The 18,686-nt window shown below is 35.3% G+C and overlaps 1 protein-coding gene across 2 annotated transcripts; it reads left to right on the top strand.

Annotated features, from left to right (window-relative positions):
* The first annotated feature begins 1,188 nt into the window (after positions 1–1,188).
* Positions 1,189–4,267, top strand: LOC132617657 (tyrosine aminotransferase-like). Of its 2 annotated transcripts, XM_060332710.1 has the most exons (4): positions 1,190–1,625; positions 2,784–3,123; positions 3,229–3,561; positions 3,949–4,266. In XM_060332710.1, the coding sequence occupies exons 1-3, from the start codon at positions 1,351–1,353 to the stop codon at positions 3,253–3,255; spliced, it is 642 nt and encodes a 213-aa protein (XP_060188693.1). In that variant the 5' UTR covers positions 1,190–1,350; the 3' UTR covers positions 3,256–3,561; positions 3,949–4,266. The 2 variants fall into 2 exon arrangements, with proteins under 2 accessions (XP_060188692.1, XP_060188693.1); XM_060332709.1 differs by having other exon boundaries at positions 1,189–1,625; positions 2,784–3,561; positions 3,949–4,267.
* Positions 4,268–18,686: the final 14,419 nt, after the last annotated feature.

The raw sequence follows: 18,686 nt of genomic DNA, 5'->3' as shown, positions 1-18,686 counted from the left end.
TGTGGGTTATGCTGATCTTATTTCGTAATTTGCAAAGTAATTTAATTGGACATATGAGCAGTAGCAGCGGATATGCAGAATTTTCACTTAAGGAGGTTTATCATCTAATTTGGTGTTGAAGCTAAAACAAAAGTAAACAGTTAATTGTGTGGATAAAAGTGCTAAATTAGTAATAAATAATTAATGAGTTTGATAAAAACGTGCTAACATACATTTTTTCTATTAAATATACTGAAATGTCCTTAAAATTGTTTAAGAGGTAAAATCTTAAGTTAGAAATGACTAACTTTATGACTTTTGACCGTATTTGATTTATAAGCATTTTTAATATTAACAACGTGATATAAATCAGAAATTATTTATAAATTGATTCAATCATCTTTTAAGCTTAGCCAAATATCTTTTTAGTATTAAACACCAAGTTCATGAGAATTTTGGCCGAAAAAGAAGGTAAAATTATGTTTCTAATTATGCCAGTTTCTTGGGCATTTGGGTTATCAAAGTGAAGAACGTACATACCTAGATAGTTGGATATGATTTTAAATCATGATTTGATATTACTTATTTGAAATTAGGTTGAATAGGAATTAAAAAAAAAAAAAAAAATTGGACAAGTAGTTTTCATTTTCGCATTGTTTTGATTTACTTGTCTGTATCTGACTCTTTTCCCTTGTTTTCTTTTGAGCCGAGGGGCTTTCAGAAACAGTCTCCCTACCTTCCAAGGTGGGGATAAGGTCTGCGTACACTTAACCCTCCCCAAACCTCACACTGTGAGATTCAACTGAGTATCTTGTTGTTGTTATTTGGACAAGTAATTTAGATCTCAAAAGTTGTATTGTTTCCGGTAAACATGAAAATCTCACAATTTGTAAAAACTATTAAAATTTCTCAATTTTTACAATCTCACCAAATGAGCAAATCAACAACATATCTAGTGAAATCCCACAATATGGGGTTAGGGGGGTAAAGTGTTAGCAGACCTTACCCCTATCTCGGAAGATAAAGAGGCTGTTTCCCAAAGTCTCTTGGCCAAATGAGCAAATCATAATTTATAAACAAACAAATTACATATTTTCATATTCCTTTTATAAAATAAAAAAATAATTGCAATAACTTATTATTCACAAACTTTTAAACACACATGATTTTACAAACACTAGTTTCAAATCAAAATTTCAATTTTGTAGTCCAAATTGCATGGGCAAACGGTCCTAACAGTGACTCACAGTGACTTAGGCCTGATACACGAGTGTCGTTGACTTTGGTCAGGTTTAGTCGAAAGAAAGACTCTCAAAAGCCAGTCACAAATAACTTCAGCTCAAAATCATACTACAAAGTAGTAAAGTAGAAATGGAAATTTGCTCAACAAAATCAAGATGGAATTTTAAAGGAAAAGAAGAAGCGAAAAAAGCATCAGCTTGCACAATAAGAGGCTATCTAAACAACTTAAATGAAAACATCAACAAAAATGATACAAGAAATGTAATCCCTCTTAGTCATGGTGATCCTAGTGGATTCCCTAATTTTAGAACAACTAAAGTATCAGAGGATGCTCTAATTGATTCACTTCAATCTGGTAAATACAATGGCTATGCCCAAAAATCTGTTCTTCTTCAAGCCACTAGGTAATCCTTAAATCTTTCTCCTATTTATTTCTTCTATGTTTTTTCTGAAGTTTTTTTTTCCTGTTGGGGGTTTCTTTAATTAAACTTTTCTTTTCCGTACTAGGAATAGTAGTATCTTTGTCATGTCTGCGTACTAGGAATAGTAGTATCTTTGTCATGTCTGCTTATTATTAGATTCCTAGTACTATCTGACTGTTTCTTTCACTCTGTTATCTTATTATTTTGCTGCTATTACTATTTATTATTTGTGATGCCTTTTCATCTCTCTTTTAGCCGGAGTCTATTGGAAACAGTTTCTCTATCCGTCACAAGGTAGGCCCCAGACCCACCTGGTGAGATTTTACTGGGCATGTTGTTTTAATTAAAGTTATGATTTTTTTGAATAGATGTCAAGAATAATTTCCTAATTTGGAAACTGGGTCAAATGGGAAATTTAGTTGGCGTTTGGCCATAGATTCCAAGTAAAAATATTTATTTGGAATTTATGAAGTTGAAGTCAAGGATGAAGTTGCGTTTGGTTATATTTTTCTCAAAAGGGAAATGAGAGCACTTTATTTAGAATTTATGAAGATAGAGTTGTAAAACGGGTTTGGAGCACTTTTTTTAATTTGGGATCCAGCTCCAAATTGGGTTTCAAAATTTTATAAGTAACCAAATACTGTTTTAGAAAAAAACGTGAATAATTCTCATGGCCAAACGGCTCGTTAGAGTTAAATTGTTACAAAAAAAGAAAAGAAAATAGTGTCATATAAATTGGGATGGAGTGAGTACTTGATTATAGAATTGGGATCGTATGTTTATGGGTGATCTCAACTTCTATAATTTGTTACGAGGTTTTAATAGTTTTACCGGGAATTGATTTTTTGTTGACTTTGACCTAGTCTTGACTGAAATATGGGATTGGCCCCGACTAGTATAATTGACGTTGTTTAATCGATATTAGACTATCATGTTAGGTTTGCAGGATAAGGAAACTGCACCATCAAATATTAGTTACACGCCTTTTAAAAGGATTTGAGTTATATGCACTTGATTTTTTGGTCGCTAATGACTAGTAATACTTATAATTTTGACCTGGTTGTGTTGCACGGTTAGTGCATAGAACTTAAACTCTTTTCAAAATGTAATTGTAATGTTGATATTTCAAACATTTACCAGGTCAATTGCAGAATATCTGTCTCGTGACTATCCATACGAATTGTCATCAAATGATGTTCATGTCACAGCTGGGGCAAAGCAAGCAATAGATGTCCTAATTACAGCTCTTGCTGTACCTGGTGCTAATATTTTGCTTCCTAGACCAAGGTATCCAGCTTATGAAGCACTTGCCACATTTAACCGTCTCGAAATTAGGCACTATGATCTTCTCCCTGAGCAGGATTGGGAGGTGGACATCAATGGGCTTGAAGCTCTAGCAGATGATAGAACTGTTGCCATGGTTAATATAAACCCTGGTGATCCTTGTGGGAATGTGTACGAGAGTGAACATTTGAAGAAGGTCGTCTCGTCGTTGCATTATACTTGTATTTATTTTGTTAAAAATGTGGTTTAAGATTTGCTCATTAATTGTTGGTTTCTTGAATGAGAATAACACATATTGCAGAGGCTGCAAGGAAGCTTGGAATGCTAGTAATATCAGATGAAGCCTATGGTCATTTAGTGTTTGGTAGTAATCCATTTGTGCCAATGGGTGTCTTTGGAGAAATTGCACCTATTCTGACAATTGGTTCCATTTCAAAGAGATGGATGCTTCCTGGTTGGCGATTTGGCTGGATCGTGATATGTGATCCCAACGGCATCCTTCAAAAACATGGGGTTCGCTCTCTTTTTCTCTCGCTGATAACGGAAAGCAAAGAGGGAATTCTGATGGAAGAACTTTACTTTTTCCTTTTCTTTCTTGTTTAAGTGAGGAAATATATGAATCGTGGACAAAATAGTAAGTATTAGATTTCCATCTTAGATTTTTTTTATTTTTTTTAAAGCACGCAAAAATGCATTTAGTCAGGTTTGATCCCCGACCTTAAGGGATTAAACAAAGCACTTAACCAGTGCTCCACTCGGTCTTGTTTGACCATGAGTTTCTTCAGTTAATATTAGATACTATTTTAAGAATTATATACATAATATACCAAGTTTAGTCGGGTGATCATGGGTTCACGTGACCTATTTTTTCTACATAAATTCGCCCCTGCATGCCACCCTGAACCACACAGCGCTACTAGCAGCAATTCTACTTGCTTATAAGGGTGTTCATTTTTTACTTCACAAATACTGACATCCTTATGCAGAGTTAAACATCATACTTTTTGTCTTTTGATCTCAGGTTGTGGAGTCTATCAAGAACTACCTCAACATAGGTGTTGTACCTCCTACGCTCACTCTGGTATATTAAACAAGCGTTTATGCAAAAAAGTTTGATATGGTGCCCCATTAACTGGAATGTTAAACCAAGCAAAATGTTATCACCTTAAAAGCTGTGATGACTTATCTGTAAAGGTCAAAGACTTTGGATTAATTTGTGACAATGGTACTGACTGAATTCATATCAAGCATAGGGGAGCAGTTCATGCATGATTCTGTCTCTAACCCATGTTATCTAAATGTGGTTTCACATGAACATTAATGCATCAAGGGATTTTGAATGTTTAACGCCCCGGAAAGGTTTTGCTAAGTATTACATCCTCGCTTGGGCTCTAAATTGGGCACAGGGTTGATCAGAGAGTTAAGAAGGTGTATCATACCTAAATATTTTGTTTGGAAGGTTGTAAGCACATTTGTAAGATAGGAGAGGTAATCTTGGAATAAGTTTAAAATGTTTAATGGAAGAAGTCGTTCATAGACGCACATGACCTAACTTCAAACGATCATATCTCCTAGTGTATAATGAATTGAGCTATATAAACTATTGATGAAATTAAATCTCTTGCTGTCTAGTTTTGAAAACTTCAAATCGTCGTTTAGACATTTCTACAAAAAGTTATGAATATCTTACTTAAGGCTATCGTGTCAGAAAAATAGTCCACAAACACGGACGCCTGCGATCAAAATGCCCAAACCAGAAGGAGTTGGTCCTTGAGTGTTATGTGGAGCACAGAGCTGTGGACAAAGTGCCTGGGTAGAAAATTGATATATCCGGGTCGCCAGAGAGGGAAAAATCATTCTTTCTCACAACTTTTTGAGAGCTTTTGAGGAGAAAACAAGTTAGGGTTCTACACTATTGCCCATGGTAAGTTTTTACCACGAACTCATGTCAAAAAAAATATATTACCGTCGTTCAACACCGTTTAATTCCTAAAACCTAGGTTTTCACCCAATAATCAAAGAGTTCTTCAATACTCAAAATCTAGAATTCGTGAAAACATTGCTCAGGATAAGTTTCGCTACTTTCTGGTGTTGACACCCAATTTTGTCCCGCCTTCCTTAAAATATTTATTCACACTTCTAATGTTTTGACAACTTTAAAATAATTATTTATATTTTACTATAATTATCAACCTTGTATTAATACCGGCGTTTCGTTCACTAGCCGTTATTATTTTTTGTTACTGCTACCATTATTATTATTAATAATAATAATAATAATACTATTATTATTGTTATTTTATTATTACCGGCATCATGATAATTCGCATTTTTATCATTTCAGCATTTTTTACCAGCTTACGCACACGCATCGCGTTTATTTCATACAATTAAACAATAGCGTTCATTTACTGTTGACTTTCAAAAAAACATTATTGCACGATTATTATGACGTCGTATAATTTTATTTTATTTTTATCTGGGCATTAATAATTATTAAGTGATATTTTAGCACACATTAGTATATAGTTATTAAAATAGGCCTTTTATTTAAAATTAGAAGCCCAAATCCGAGTTCAATCAATCCGTAGTATTTTTTACGGACCAGTTCACGAATTCAGCCCATTAGCCAAACCGACCCAGCCCCTACTCTAAATTCCCCAGCCCACTATTTTAACCCAATACCCGGTCCATTAACCCGGACCCGACCCGATTATCTTTCAACAAAAATGAAATAGGTAGGGTTTCGTCTCTTTCTCTTTCCGCCTCCACCTCTTCTTTCTCTCTCCTTCTTCCTCTCTCTCCTCCCCCTCTCTCTCCTTCCTCCATTTTTGGCTAAATCTCACCCTCACTTTAGCCTGGACAGTTGTGTCACTCCATTTCCACGCAAGACTTGTCACTACGTCTGCTTCTCCTACGCTGTTCTGCGTTGAAAAGGAGAGGGTTTCCCATTTTTGCTTCAAAACACCCGACGATCCTCAAAGATTAGGGTAGTTGAACCATTTCGGGTAATACTCAAGTCAAATCACGTGAGGATCTGCTCGAAAACCCTTCAACGTTCAGATGAGCACGGGTTTTTGATTCAATTTTGAATCCATATTTCAAATCCAGCCCAATTTTCAGTGATAAAACCCTAGCCAAAACCCTATAAATAATCGTTTTCGGAGTTGAAAAAGGAGAGTTCGAAAATCACAAAATTTCCTCCTTAAAGAGTTTTTCAGCCGCCTCATAATCTACTACAAAATACGAGTTCTTTTGGTCACTGAAATCCCCCTAAAAAAAAGAGTCTGGCAGCCGCCTGAACCCCCATTTGAAATATCCATACTTTTCGATTGCTATATCCCAGCATAGTCGTTTGAAATACTGAGTGGCTTACTTCTTTTTCAATTCTGCTATTGCTCTAAAATCGAGTGTAGATTTGAGCCCTCGACCTCAGTTCGCTGCACTCGAAAAAGAACTGTCGCATACGAGTCCGAGGGACTCGTCCCCTTTCGCATTCGATGTTGGGCTAAAAGCCCAACGCAATCATCTCGAGTCATTCCCCCATCAATCATTATCCGCAGCAAAACACGAAACTACTGGGCCGAGGTCCATATAGCAGGAACAGAATTTGCAACAGTGGCCTAAATGGGCCAGATCCGTTGGCAGCAATGTTGACATTCTGGGCCAAAGCCCAGCGGTAGAAATAATTGCAGCAGTGGCCGAATGGGCAGATCTATTTGCCTTACATTTATTCCCTTTTTTATTATACGCGACTAACTCTTTGTTTTAGTTAAATGATTCCTAATTATGAATTAGTGGGTTTAGTTTTTGGGATAATGGGTAGTTAGTTTAAAGGAGGAATCAACCATTAGTTCCGTCAGATTCATTTTTTTCTTTTAAAATTACTCGTGGTATCTATGATTTACTTTTAGTAAGGAGTAGTTAAGTTAAAGGAAATTAATAATTAATTCCATAATTTTCATTCTCTTTTATTTCGTTAAAACTACTTATAATACCTATAGTATTTATCTTCATTAGAATAATCGAGCATAACTATATATTTTGAGCTAAAGGGAATTATGACTCATTCTTGATATTTTAGAAATTTAGAATGTCATCAATGTGCAAATATGGACCCAAACATATCTTATATACAATTTTTCAAGATTTATCAAATTATACATATTTTTCAAACTGAACATAGTTAAATAAAGTTAGTAAAGAGAGAAAGAAAACTCTATCAACTTTTGCATTCTATTTATAAAATAAGTCTAGATTTTCTACATATAATGTAATTTTATTCCAAGTTTAAATTGGTCAGGTCTTCTATTAAAAGCTTCTATTTATACGCAAGTTATTATATTTTGCAAGTCTCATCTTTAAAATAACATTATTATTTAAAGCTTAGCAATATTTATAATTTATTTTAAATAGCATTTGAAGTCTCTTTTTGTGCGAATTATTCTACAAGTCTTATTTAAATAGCATTATTATATTCTTTCTTCAAAGCCTTAACAACCTTTATAAGTTATTTTAAAATAGCCTTTAAAGTTCCCCTTTTATACAAATTATTATATTTTCTGTAAATCTTATTTTAGTTAACATTATTTTCCTTTGAAACTTTAGCAATCTTTGTAAGCCATTTTTTTAAACTTTAAACACTATATTTAGCCTTAATTAATTAACCTAAGTTTGGTCGGATAACCGTAGTTAACGGATCCTAGAGGATGTCTAACCCCTTCCCTTTAAGATAATCTAGAACCCTTATCTAGAATCACGCTAATTGAGCAGACCATTAACAGAGGTTTAGTTAGGTTTTACCTTAGTTAATAAATTAGGTGTCCTAATTCACCGTTAAACTAATTAGGTGGCGACTCCTTAAAATAAAACAAATAGGAATCACCAAAATGTTGTACTCTACTTTAACCCGTTTAAATGGGGTATAACACCTGGTATCAAAGTTAGTAATTTAATTTATGACGGATAGTGTCTAGAGATTGGAATATGTAAGAATTGAGAGGGAAAAGTGATGGAAATCCCTAATGGGGCATATAAGAACTTGGCCAAGGAAATTGGTTAGATGTTAGCCAGTTCACGATACTTGACAGACAATTAATGTCGATGTCAATCACATCTCACGATAGATTTGGGATGAGACATAATGATAACTTAGATTTGAAGGAGCTCCATGTGATATATCACTTTTTAAGAATTTAAGAAGCGAGACAAGGGAGAGAAAATCTTAGGAATCCGCAAAGCTAGGTCTACATTTGACATGCCCTATTTGGTAGATATGGGTTAAGGAATTTAAATTTAATGAATTCAAGATTTTAAACATGAAAGCTGCAATCCAAAAGGCATGGCAATGATTCTAGATCTTCTGGTGAAGTCGAGTTATAGGACTACCACATGTTTGATATATTAGAGCTATCTTGGCATGCTACATACTAGAAAATTCACAGGTCCCACGAATATCCCGTACACCATAATCTGTGAAGCACTTTTTGCATTGCAGTAAATTCCGTTTTCACAAGCTCAAAAAAATTGTCACATAGCTCGAGAAAAATTACAAGGTGTAAGATCAGACCTTCTTATATATTCCCTGCATTCCAAAATAAGTGTCCTTTTAGACTTTTTATTTTGTTCCAAAATAAGTGTCCTTTTCGGATCTCAAGAAGAAATTAATCCAATTCTTTCAAACTTACCCTTATTTATAATCAAGAATCATTAAATAACTTTTCTTTTTCTAAGCATTAATTAGAGTTAAGCTGGTAAAAATACTCCTAATTTTTTTAGGAGTGAGCAATTTCTTAAGGCGTGTGCATGAGCTAAAAGAGACTTATTTTGGAACGGAGGGAGTATGTAATATTCTTTCTATGTTTTCTTTGCTAATTTAATTTGAATCAAATCCCACTATAAGTGGATCACAGCTTTTATATTTATCAAAATAGAGGACATAAAGTACCATTCTCTTAGGACTATTTTATTGAAGATTACAAAATATTTACATTGAAGCTAACAAGAAAAATATTATACACATTTGAAAGAGACAAACAAATATAAAACAACTCTAATAAGTATAGAACATAAACATGAAGAACGTATGCTAGTTTAGGATTAAGATCCGATCAAGGAAAAATGAAGTTTTGCTCATGATAGATCTAAATGTATACTGTGAAAGATTTTAATATTTGCATGAAAGATTCGCACCTTATCTAGATTTCAAAATAAAATCAGATAGGACAAAATGAAATGCTAAATAATTGTCCCGACCCAACCAGAGAGCCATGACGGGCATTCGGATTTAACCCACCAGGTACCTTTCATCATACTTTCACAATCATATATAGGTGAGCCACATGGCTAACTCGCAATTCCTATGCATCAATAATACAAATATCATCGGGCTAAGGCACTTTTATATCAACATCATCAACTATGCCTATATACATATACACAAGCCGACAAGGCTAACAAAATGATATACAAAAATATGAGCCGACAAGGCTAACAAAATGATATACAAAAATATGAGCCGACAAGACTAAGAGACATCTAGCTATACACAACTGTGTATGAGCCTCTAGAAAGAGTATGTAACATCATAAAGATGGGACAAGACCCCGTCATGCCCATATATGTACACAAAAGAATAGTTACCAACAGCTGTAGCTCCAACTCAAAGGGAGCTCCTCTAAGCAGTCTCTGAATAAGCAGCCTAAGGGTCGAGTTTGTCTCCCTGTCCACCTACGGGCATGAACGCAGCGTCCACAAACAAAAGGACGTCAATACGAACAATGTACTGAGTATGTAAGGCATAAGTAGTAATATGATAAAACACGAAGAATAACACGATGTAGAAAAGCCATTTATATCTCTTGAGACATTCATCACACTTACTTACCCTTTTTCTAATGAGAACCTTCCATACATACGCATACATATATAGTAGTACCATACCCGACCATGAAGGTTTGGTGTCATACATACCTGGCCATAACAAGGCTCGGTGTTATCCGTACCCGACTGTAGTGGTGTGCGCGCAGTAGATATCATACCCGATCACATCAGCTTGGTGTTACATAATAGCCATACGTATATATATATATATATATATATATATATATATATATATATATATATATATATATATATATATATATATATATATATATATATATATATATATCCATAGGAGTACATAAGTATCAACATCATCATCATCACTATATCTTTCCTTAGAGGGTCAACTATCGTAGGATGAGATCAACGATATCATGAGAGTATCAAGACTTATGAGCTTTAGCACTTCTAGAAATGGAGGCGTCATGGAAGACATGGTGAATTTCATGAATAGGTGTACAACAATGGAATCATGCCTTGAGAAGGAAGGGTTAGCCTTACATACCTTTATATTACGTTCACCCCTAAAGCCCGAGAAATCTACATTCAAGAGGGTTCATACCAAGGTTAGGTCTCAAAGACACTCTTAAGTGCAAACTAGTATAATTCATAAGCTAGCGAAAATTGGGCAGCATTTCCCCTATTTCTTCTACTCCTACCAACTTCCAAGACAACTCCCAATCAACAATGACATTATTAATAATACCATGATCAAGAGACTTCATGCAAATTTGGCTCCATTCAATCCCCACAACCCCTTTTCATAATCATTCATAATAATAATTTCAACACAACTCCATATACACTTGTATAAAACACTTCCCCAACATCATTAATACCATCCACAACAAGATTATGCTCATAACATGCCAAGAATCATAATTCAAGTTAACTTATAGCTCATAATATCCTCAAATTCATACTTGAACTCTCTTTTCACTTTTCTTCCTTCAACTACATGATATAACAATCAAACAACCTTAACTATATGCAAAAGATGTAAAAACTTACCTTAATCACACAAGAACAAGCCTTGGATCAACTTACTCCACTAAAGTGAAGTCTCCAACATCAACACCAAAGGAAAACTTGAGTTCCACAAACCCTAGCAAGCTTCTTAGCACTTGAATCTCTTGGATTAGTTTATGGACTTGGAGAGGGGGTTTTGGAGAGCTCTAGGATCTGATTTGGGGAAGTAATGTGTCCAAATGAGGTAAAACGAAATATATAAAGCGTCACTTAAAATCCCGTCGGGCATTTTGACGCCCACTTTGACGGACCGCAGAATATTTGACGCTCCATTAAACGGACCACCCAAAATGGCCTCACTAGAACTGTTTTATGCTGGGAAAAATTCCATTTGACGGCCCGCTGAAAGTTTTGTTGTCCGTCAAACTAGACCGTCAAATTTCTTTGCCTGAGAATTCTATCTTAGAACACACATAACTTTTTACTCTGATGTCACATTGACGAACGGTTTGTTGTGTTGGAAACTAGACTCAATGAACTTCAATTTGGATAGATAAAACACGCCAAAACTCCTCATATTCTAGGAGATATACCTCTCTCAAGTTAGACTAAAAATTCTGTTCAAAATTTTGCCAAGTTTTCCCAAAGTTTCGACAAACTTAATTTCCTTAATTCGCTTGTTCTCAAATCCTTCTATAGCTTATTTCATGAACTTAAACCCTCATAACCATAAGATAGACACATATAATCTCATATATCCTAGAAGATAACTCCAGTTTCCACGATTAGGACAACTAACACCTAACGAGTCTCAACGTACAAAACTACGAGGTGTAACACTAATTGTACACTAAATTTCAAATAAAATCCATAAAAAATCAGATAAATATGAGGATAGTACAAATGCCAGCATGAACCACGTATATTGTGCAATCTTAACGGTACAATTGTACCAATTTACCAAGAGGATAAAGTTCCTCAAATTCGCACCAAACCCCAACGGACCATCATGGAAATTAACCTAGGCGCCCATATAATTGTGTGTGGTGCACAAGTTGGCAAAGGAGTCGAGGTCCCGCCCATAGCCACCACACTTGTTACACCTCGGAACTTTAGGGTGCTAAGCGACGAAGGGACTAACGTAAACTTTCAGAGAAGTTAAAGGCCAGGAGAGAAAAGTCTGTTAAATGAAACCTCGCCGCAGTTCTGGGAAAAGGGGGGGGGTTCGACGGTCGTCCTTTGTACCGTCGAACAGGTCGACGCCCTGTCGATGGCGCCGTAAAATTGAGCTGGAGCAAAGACCACTCGACGAACAGGTCGACGCTCCGTCGATCAGTTCGACGGACCGTCCTTCTTACCGTCGAATGAGAAGAAATGACAGATTGCTCACTGGAAAATTGATGACTTCGACACCTGGATCGACGCCCCGTCGATCGCACCGTACATCTCGGACGGGACTGATTTCTTGAATTAATATAAGACCCCTCCTCCATATTTATTTCATTTCATCTTCTACCCTCTTCTCTCCAAGAACTCTCTAGAACCTTCTCCACCATTCATCCACAAGAAATCAAAGGAAAACCATGGTCATCAACACCAAATCCATGAAATCTAGTTTATGAAACCCATTAAAAGTTCATCTAAGCCAAGGAAACTCAAGAAGAGTGAGTTAAGGTTTTGGTGCAAGAAAGGAAGTTCCCCTCAAAAGTTGTTCATCCATCATTAGGTGAGTTTTATGGCCCTTTTTATATGGTTTGAGTGGTTGAAAGTTGAAACACTTGGATTGTGGCAAAACATAGAAATTGGGTCATGAATATGTGAATAGTGATTGGTGTGAATTATGAATGTTGGTATGCTGAGATTGTGAAAATGTTATAAGTGACATTTAGACCATGAAATAAGTATTATATATGAGAAAACGCGATAACGAGTTATAATCAAAATTTTGGAGAAATTGGATAGAAATGGTGAATTGTGGTAAAAGTAGATAAATGATGATTGTTGATGCTATATTGTAGACGTTGTTACTAACGTTGGGAGTTGATATAGAATGTGGGAAAAGTAGTATAAACAAAGGAAGTGTTGCCCAATGTTTCCCTAGAAATGATAAATTGTTCTAGTAGCCGAGTAACTAACGTTAATACGATTCCTCTTGAAGGTTGAAACGCGAGCATCGAAGGAGGACGATCAAGGGATAAGATAGTTAAACGACAAAGGTATGTGAGGCTAGTCCTTTCCTTCTATGGTATGAATCCTATAGTATGACTTTCCTTCTTCTCCATGAATCTCTTAAATTCCGGAAAAGTTACGAACCTGTGACCCTAAATTGCTACACAAGGTAATGAGTTAGAGTATATTAAATTTTGATATTCATGATATGATGTTCCCAAACCGTTCATGGTGTCTTTTATTGGTTACACTCACCTCATACACTATTCCCTTCAAGGTGAGGCAGAATGTTAATGTGTGATCCATAAGGAAATCGGGGAAACACGACCTTACGTCACTCCGATAAAGCATAGTTAACTTTAAGTCTTTTGCATGCATTATATTGGGCATATTATGGCATTATGATGATGAGATTACACTGCGCCTATTTGGCCGGGCAGTCACCACTAAGGCGGGCAGCTATACACCATGGCCAGATGGCATGGGCAGACACCACTATGGGCGGCATGAGATGGTACCCCGGACGCGGGAGGCCTGGACGCGGGATGATGTTATTGATTATTAAACCGTACCTATATGGTCGGGCAGCATGTACATATATATATTTATGCATCCCTGAAATTATTATGATTATGACAGTAAGTCGGCATGCATTATTCCTTATGTTTCATAGTCAGTTACAGATTGCTCTTCATTGGTGTCACCTTATTTCATTGATGTATTGTTATTGTTTATGCCTCTCATACTCAGTACAATGTTCGTACTGACGTCCGTTTTCCTTGGACGATGTGTTCATGCCCACAGGTAGACAGGGAGGTGATCTTGATCGAGATTTGTAGGAGCTGTTAGCGGATTTGAGAGCACTCCATTGTCCCGTAGGTGCTTATGGTTATTCCCTTATGTATATAAATGTTTTGGGCACGACGGGGTCTTGTCCCGTCCACATGTCTAGTACTCTAATAGAGGCTCGTAGATACGCAGTGTGGGTTGTATGGTGTATGGTCTCACGAGATTGTTCTATATATATATATATATATATATATATATATATATATATATATATATATATATATATATATATATATATATATATAAGCATATGTTATTTCAATGACCAAAAGGCTTGTGCAAAGAAAGGTGGTTATGTTTTTGAAACAAAAGATGAACTTATTTATGCTTCTAGTATAGTATTGAATAAAAAAGCTTTAAATGAGTATGATAAGTAGTAGAACGAAGGATGCTCGGTGGTTAGCCCCGGGTATCCGTCGCGGCCCCTAGTCGGGTCGTGACAACACGCATGGGTAACCCGAGCAACATCTATAAAAATGGCATAACTAGTGCAATTTTATGAAAAATTAAACGCAATTGAACCTAGAATCGACGTGAACAGGTGAAAGGACATAAAAGCCCTTTCAATTTCAGTCAAAACAACCGTGAAACCACTGTATTGCGGTGGCAAAAAGCCAAAAACCCTGGCCCTAAAATTTCCATTGAAATGAAGAGAGAGAGAGAGAAACGGGTGAAAAAATGAAATTATGGGCGGGGAGGGGGGGGGGGGGGGGGGGGGGGGTAAAGTTTATTTCATTAAACTTCCCCACTCCTTTTTGTTAAAAGAAAAATCATATATAACCCCCCTTTTTATTTAAAATATCAAAAGATCCCCTCCCTATCCAATTTGTAATATAAAACATATGTTATAAATATATATATTGCTTTAAATACTAAATATAATAATTATTCAGACTAAATAAAAATTATAGCTCGTAAAGTTAAAATGTGAGCTTTAAAACGAGCCCAATATTGACTAGTCCTGAGCAATATTTAAAATATGAAAAAATGCGGTAAAAAAATTAGCGGTAATTTATACGTCATCTTAATTAACAATTTTCCCGAATTAGACGGAGCGGGATATGTATTTCTTTTCTTTTTGAATTATATTTATGAAAGTAAATAACTCGTAATTTTCTTGCAATTATCAATTTTACAGAATAATAATTAAATGTCAATTTTTGCAATTTTCTCGGGATTTTTTAATTTTTTGAGGGAGCATCCTTGCTCCGTCTTTGACTCGGGAATTTTAAAAATTAAAATACGCGTCTTATGAGATGAAAATTAGGTATCAACAACTAGTTGAGTGGCGATGACGAGAGGAATTGTTTTTCCTGATAAATTTATTATTATTTTTTTTGACAGGTGTTTGGGGAACAGGGGAAGAGAAGGCCGAAGGAATAGATTGAAAAGAGAGTTTTTGAGTAGAGAGGAACTTACCTGATTCTGCCCAAAAAATCTTTACATTACCACCTGTTTTGGGCGTATCTTGGGCCGGCATATTAGCAGTTTGCGAAGATTCCCCCTTACTTGGGTACGGTGTCTGCTGCTCTGTTGTCATTGGAATGACTGGATCTTCCTTGTGCGTTAGGCAACCCCTTTCTCCGATTAGTAAATGAAACTGTTTGCCACTCACTGGTAGTTGTTTGATGTGTTCGTATCGTAGGTGTTTGGTTTTGAGTTGTTGGGTTCGGGGTGGTAGTAGAGGATTTATAGGAACATCGGTTTTGGACATGTCCCCGACGCCCTCACACAGGAAGCCTTCTCCTTCATATAGAATTTGTTGTTTATGAGAACCTATTTGGAGATGATGAACAATAAAGGGATTTGGATACAAAGTCTTGCATATCTGTCCCGAAGTGTAGAACTAGTGCAAGCATTGATTTGTAATAATTTACCAATGGAGTTCCCAATTTTTGTTAAAATTACTCCAACGTAAAACTCCGCTGGTAGTTGTGGAAGACGGATCCAGACAGCAGAGTGAGTTTGCGATGCTTCACTCGGTACAAAATTAGGCTCCCATCTTTTGACGAGAAAAGGCCATAAATAGTCTCTTATCTATGAGATTAAGTCTAAAATGGTCCTTTAACTATACATTTATCGGTTTTAGTCCTTTAATTATCTAAAAACTTATCAAATTTGGTCTCCGTCTATTTTTTTATACAAACAGCGTACAAATTCATAAACCTTCGTGAGATTAATCATTAAACCATTACTCAGACCTATATTTCTTTCTCCCTGCTTCTTTTTCCTTAAGTTCATTCTTTAACCTCAATTTTTTTCCAAAAGATCGACGGTCTCACGTCAGTTTTTTTTTTGAAAATTAAAGAATGAAATGTAGGAACTTGGAATCGAACCCGGGTATGTTCCTTGGCATTAAAGGGCTTTACCACTAGACCACTGATATTTTTTGGTCATATACTTACATTGATTTAATTTATACTGTTTTTTCGCTCTAAAAATCGATGGAGTCCGCCTCCGTCGGTTTTTTTATAAAAAAAATAAAAAATAAAAATAAAAAATTCGATGGACTCCATCGGTTTATTTTAGAAAATAATTATATTTTTTCGCGCATTTTTGTGCAAAAGATAACCGACGCAGTCCGTCGATTTTCTTAAAAAAATCATTGAAAAAACCGACGGAATCCGTCGGTCTTTTCCATCGATTTTTACCAGTTTTTTAGTAGTGTTCGAGAAGAGTGGTTACAGAAATTTTGTGCTTGGGTTTGTCTTTTCGAATTTTAGAGACTCGAGAGCGACACCAATGCTAGAATGCTCTTTTTTTATTTTTTATTTTATTTTATATTTTTTTTAAACAAGAGGAAAAAAAGAAGCAGGGAGAGAGAAATATAGGTCTGAGGAATGATTTAACGATTAATCTCACGAAAGTTTATGAGTTTGTACGCTGTTTGTATAAAAAAATAGACGGAGACCAACTTTGATAAGTTTTTGGATAGTTAAAAGACTAAAACCGATAAGTGTATAGTTAAGGGACCATTTTAGACCTAGATAAGCGACTATTTATGACCTTTCGACAAAAAATGTCCGTTGATGAACCACGGTCCATTTCTTAGGACAAAGGACATATTTTCCTCTTTGGCGAATTTGACAATGAAGTAATCAAAACCCAAGTCTATGAGTGGAAAATTTTCTGTTGGTTTCCATAGGTCTTGGATTTTGGTCTTCAAGTATTGATGAACTATGCGCTTTCCGATGAGTTTAATTATTAGAGAGAATCTCCAAGGAGAATGGAGACGGTCTTTATCTTCATCGGTGAGATGAATGGTTTTGATTCCATCCATTAATGCACTAACTCCTTGTTGATCGAAATATATCGGTATGGGGGTTTCATTCTCACACGCATAATTATTCATATCTGTATCAATAAATGACTCATTGGATAAAAGCTTTTCTTTAAAATTGCTAATTGCTGCTTTTCCTTCGTGTGGGATGGCAACATTTAATGTTTTGTCAGGTGGTTTTGGGGGGAAAAATTTCGGAGAAGGTTCTGTGTGGGTATCGGAGTTAATGTCCATATTTTGACAGAAGAGTGTTAAGTTTAGTGAGAAGGAGGAGAGTAGTCTTTCTAGAGAGAGAACCTTTCTGGTTCAACCTTAACTTAAGTTCCATCATCTATACTTACATTACAAGCATTATATAAATGTTTCATATTTTAACATTAATATAGGAAAGCTTTCTTTGAACTCTTTCAATAAATTCCAACTCTATCAATTTAATAATGAAAGAATGGAGCAGTAACCTAGAAAAAGCTTTTGAATTTATGGACAATGTATTTTTCATGCGGAGATCAAACCAGACCCTACGACAGTAGTTTAAAGGATGAAAAAGAACATAAAAAGAAAATTAAAGAATACTCATAGATTCAAAGAAGTAACATATTTATCAATTGACACACATATTAGAACTGATCACAGTATATATAATGAGAGTTGTCCCGACATAGCCATGGGTGGAACTCTAACGTCAAATACACAAGATCGGTGGCGAATTTATGCATTAAAAAAAGGTCACATGAACCATGGTCACCCGACTATACTCGATATATTATTTGTATAATTCTTAAAATATATCTAGTATTATCTTCTGTGTTCAATGCCTTTAGTGGTGCACTTGTTGAAAGTTAAGTTATTACATAGAGGTTCAAGGATCAATCCCCCCTTGATGCATTTTTTTCTCTTTTCTGTAACACTGCACCCATCTTTTAGAAATCCTAGATTCATCTTTGCACAAGATAGTTAAAATTGGAAGAAGAAAATGAATGTTTGAAGGGGGTGAAAAATTGCAAAGAAAATAGCTTTGGTGAAAGGGCAGTGACTATTAGTGTCTTAATAAAGGGGTGTGAAGCCGTTGGAATTGTTAGTATTTTTTCGGCAGAGGAACCTTTTGCCTTTATTTGGAGAACTTTTAAAAATTTAAATTAAATAGGTTATTTAGTTAAATAATAAGAAGGGTATTTTAGTAATTTAACTTTTAAATTTGGAGCTTCCTGCTTGATATAACAAAGATAAAGATATAGATATAGATAGATTATAAATATAGGCGTGAGATGTGATATATCATACACTTGGACGAAGTAGAAAAGCGCGCTCTCTCTCTCTCTCTACATATTCTTGTCAATTCTCTGTGTTATTATTTCTTATCCATTATTTTACAACAAAAAATAAATTGGTAGTTATGTGGATGGACAAAAATATTGAATATGACAATAAACTGTTGAAGAGAGAGGGGAAAGTTTTTTTATATATATATATATATATACATAATTGGAGAATTGTTAAAATTATTGAAAGAAAATATATGAAATATTAATGATTCTAACTATGGCTAGGGCTTTGATTTAGTCAATTAAGACTTAGCCATTAATTTTAACATATATAATGTGTCCCGC

The sequence above is a fragment of the Lycium barbarum genome, chromosome 11 (assembly GCF_019175385.1).
Source record: "Lycium barbarum isolate Lr01 chromosome 11, ASM1917538v2, whole genome shotgun sequence".
In the NCBI taxonomy this organism is placed as follows: domain Eukaryota; kingdom Viridiplantae; phylum Streptophyta; class Magnoliopsida; order Solanales; family Solanaceae; genus Lycium; species Lycium barbarum.
This window is presented reverse-complemented; position numbering and strand designations above follow the sequence as displayed.

Bases quoted from the DNA above. Each gene is read 5' to 3' on its own strand.
- LOC132617657 (XM_060332709.1), top strand. From the start codon at position 1,351: ATGGAAATTTGCTCAACAAAATCAAGATGGAATTTTAAAGGAAAAGAA. The intron at 1,626-2,783 runs GTAATCCTTAAA...AACATTTACCAG, and splicing joins GTTCTTCTTCAAGCCACTAG to GTCAATTGCAGAATATCTGT.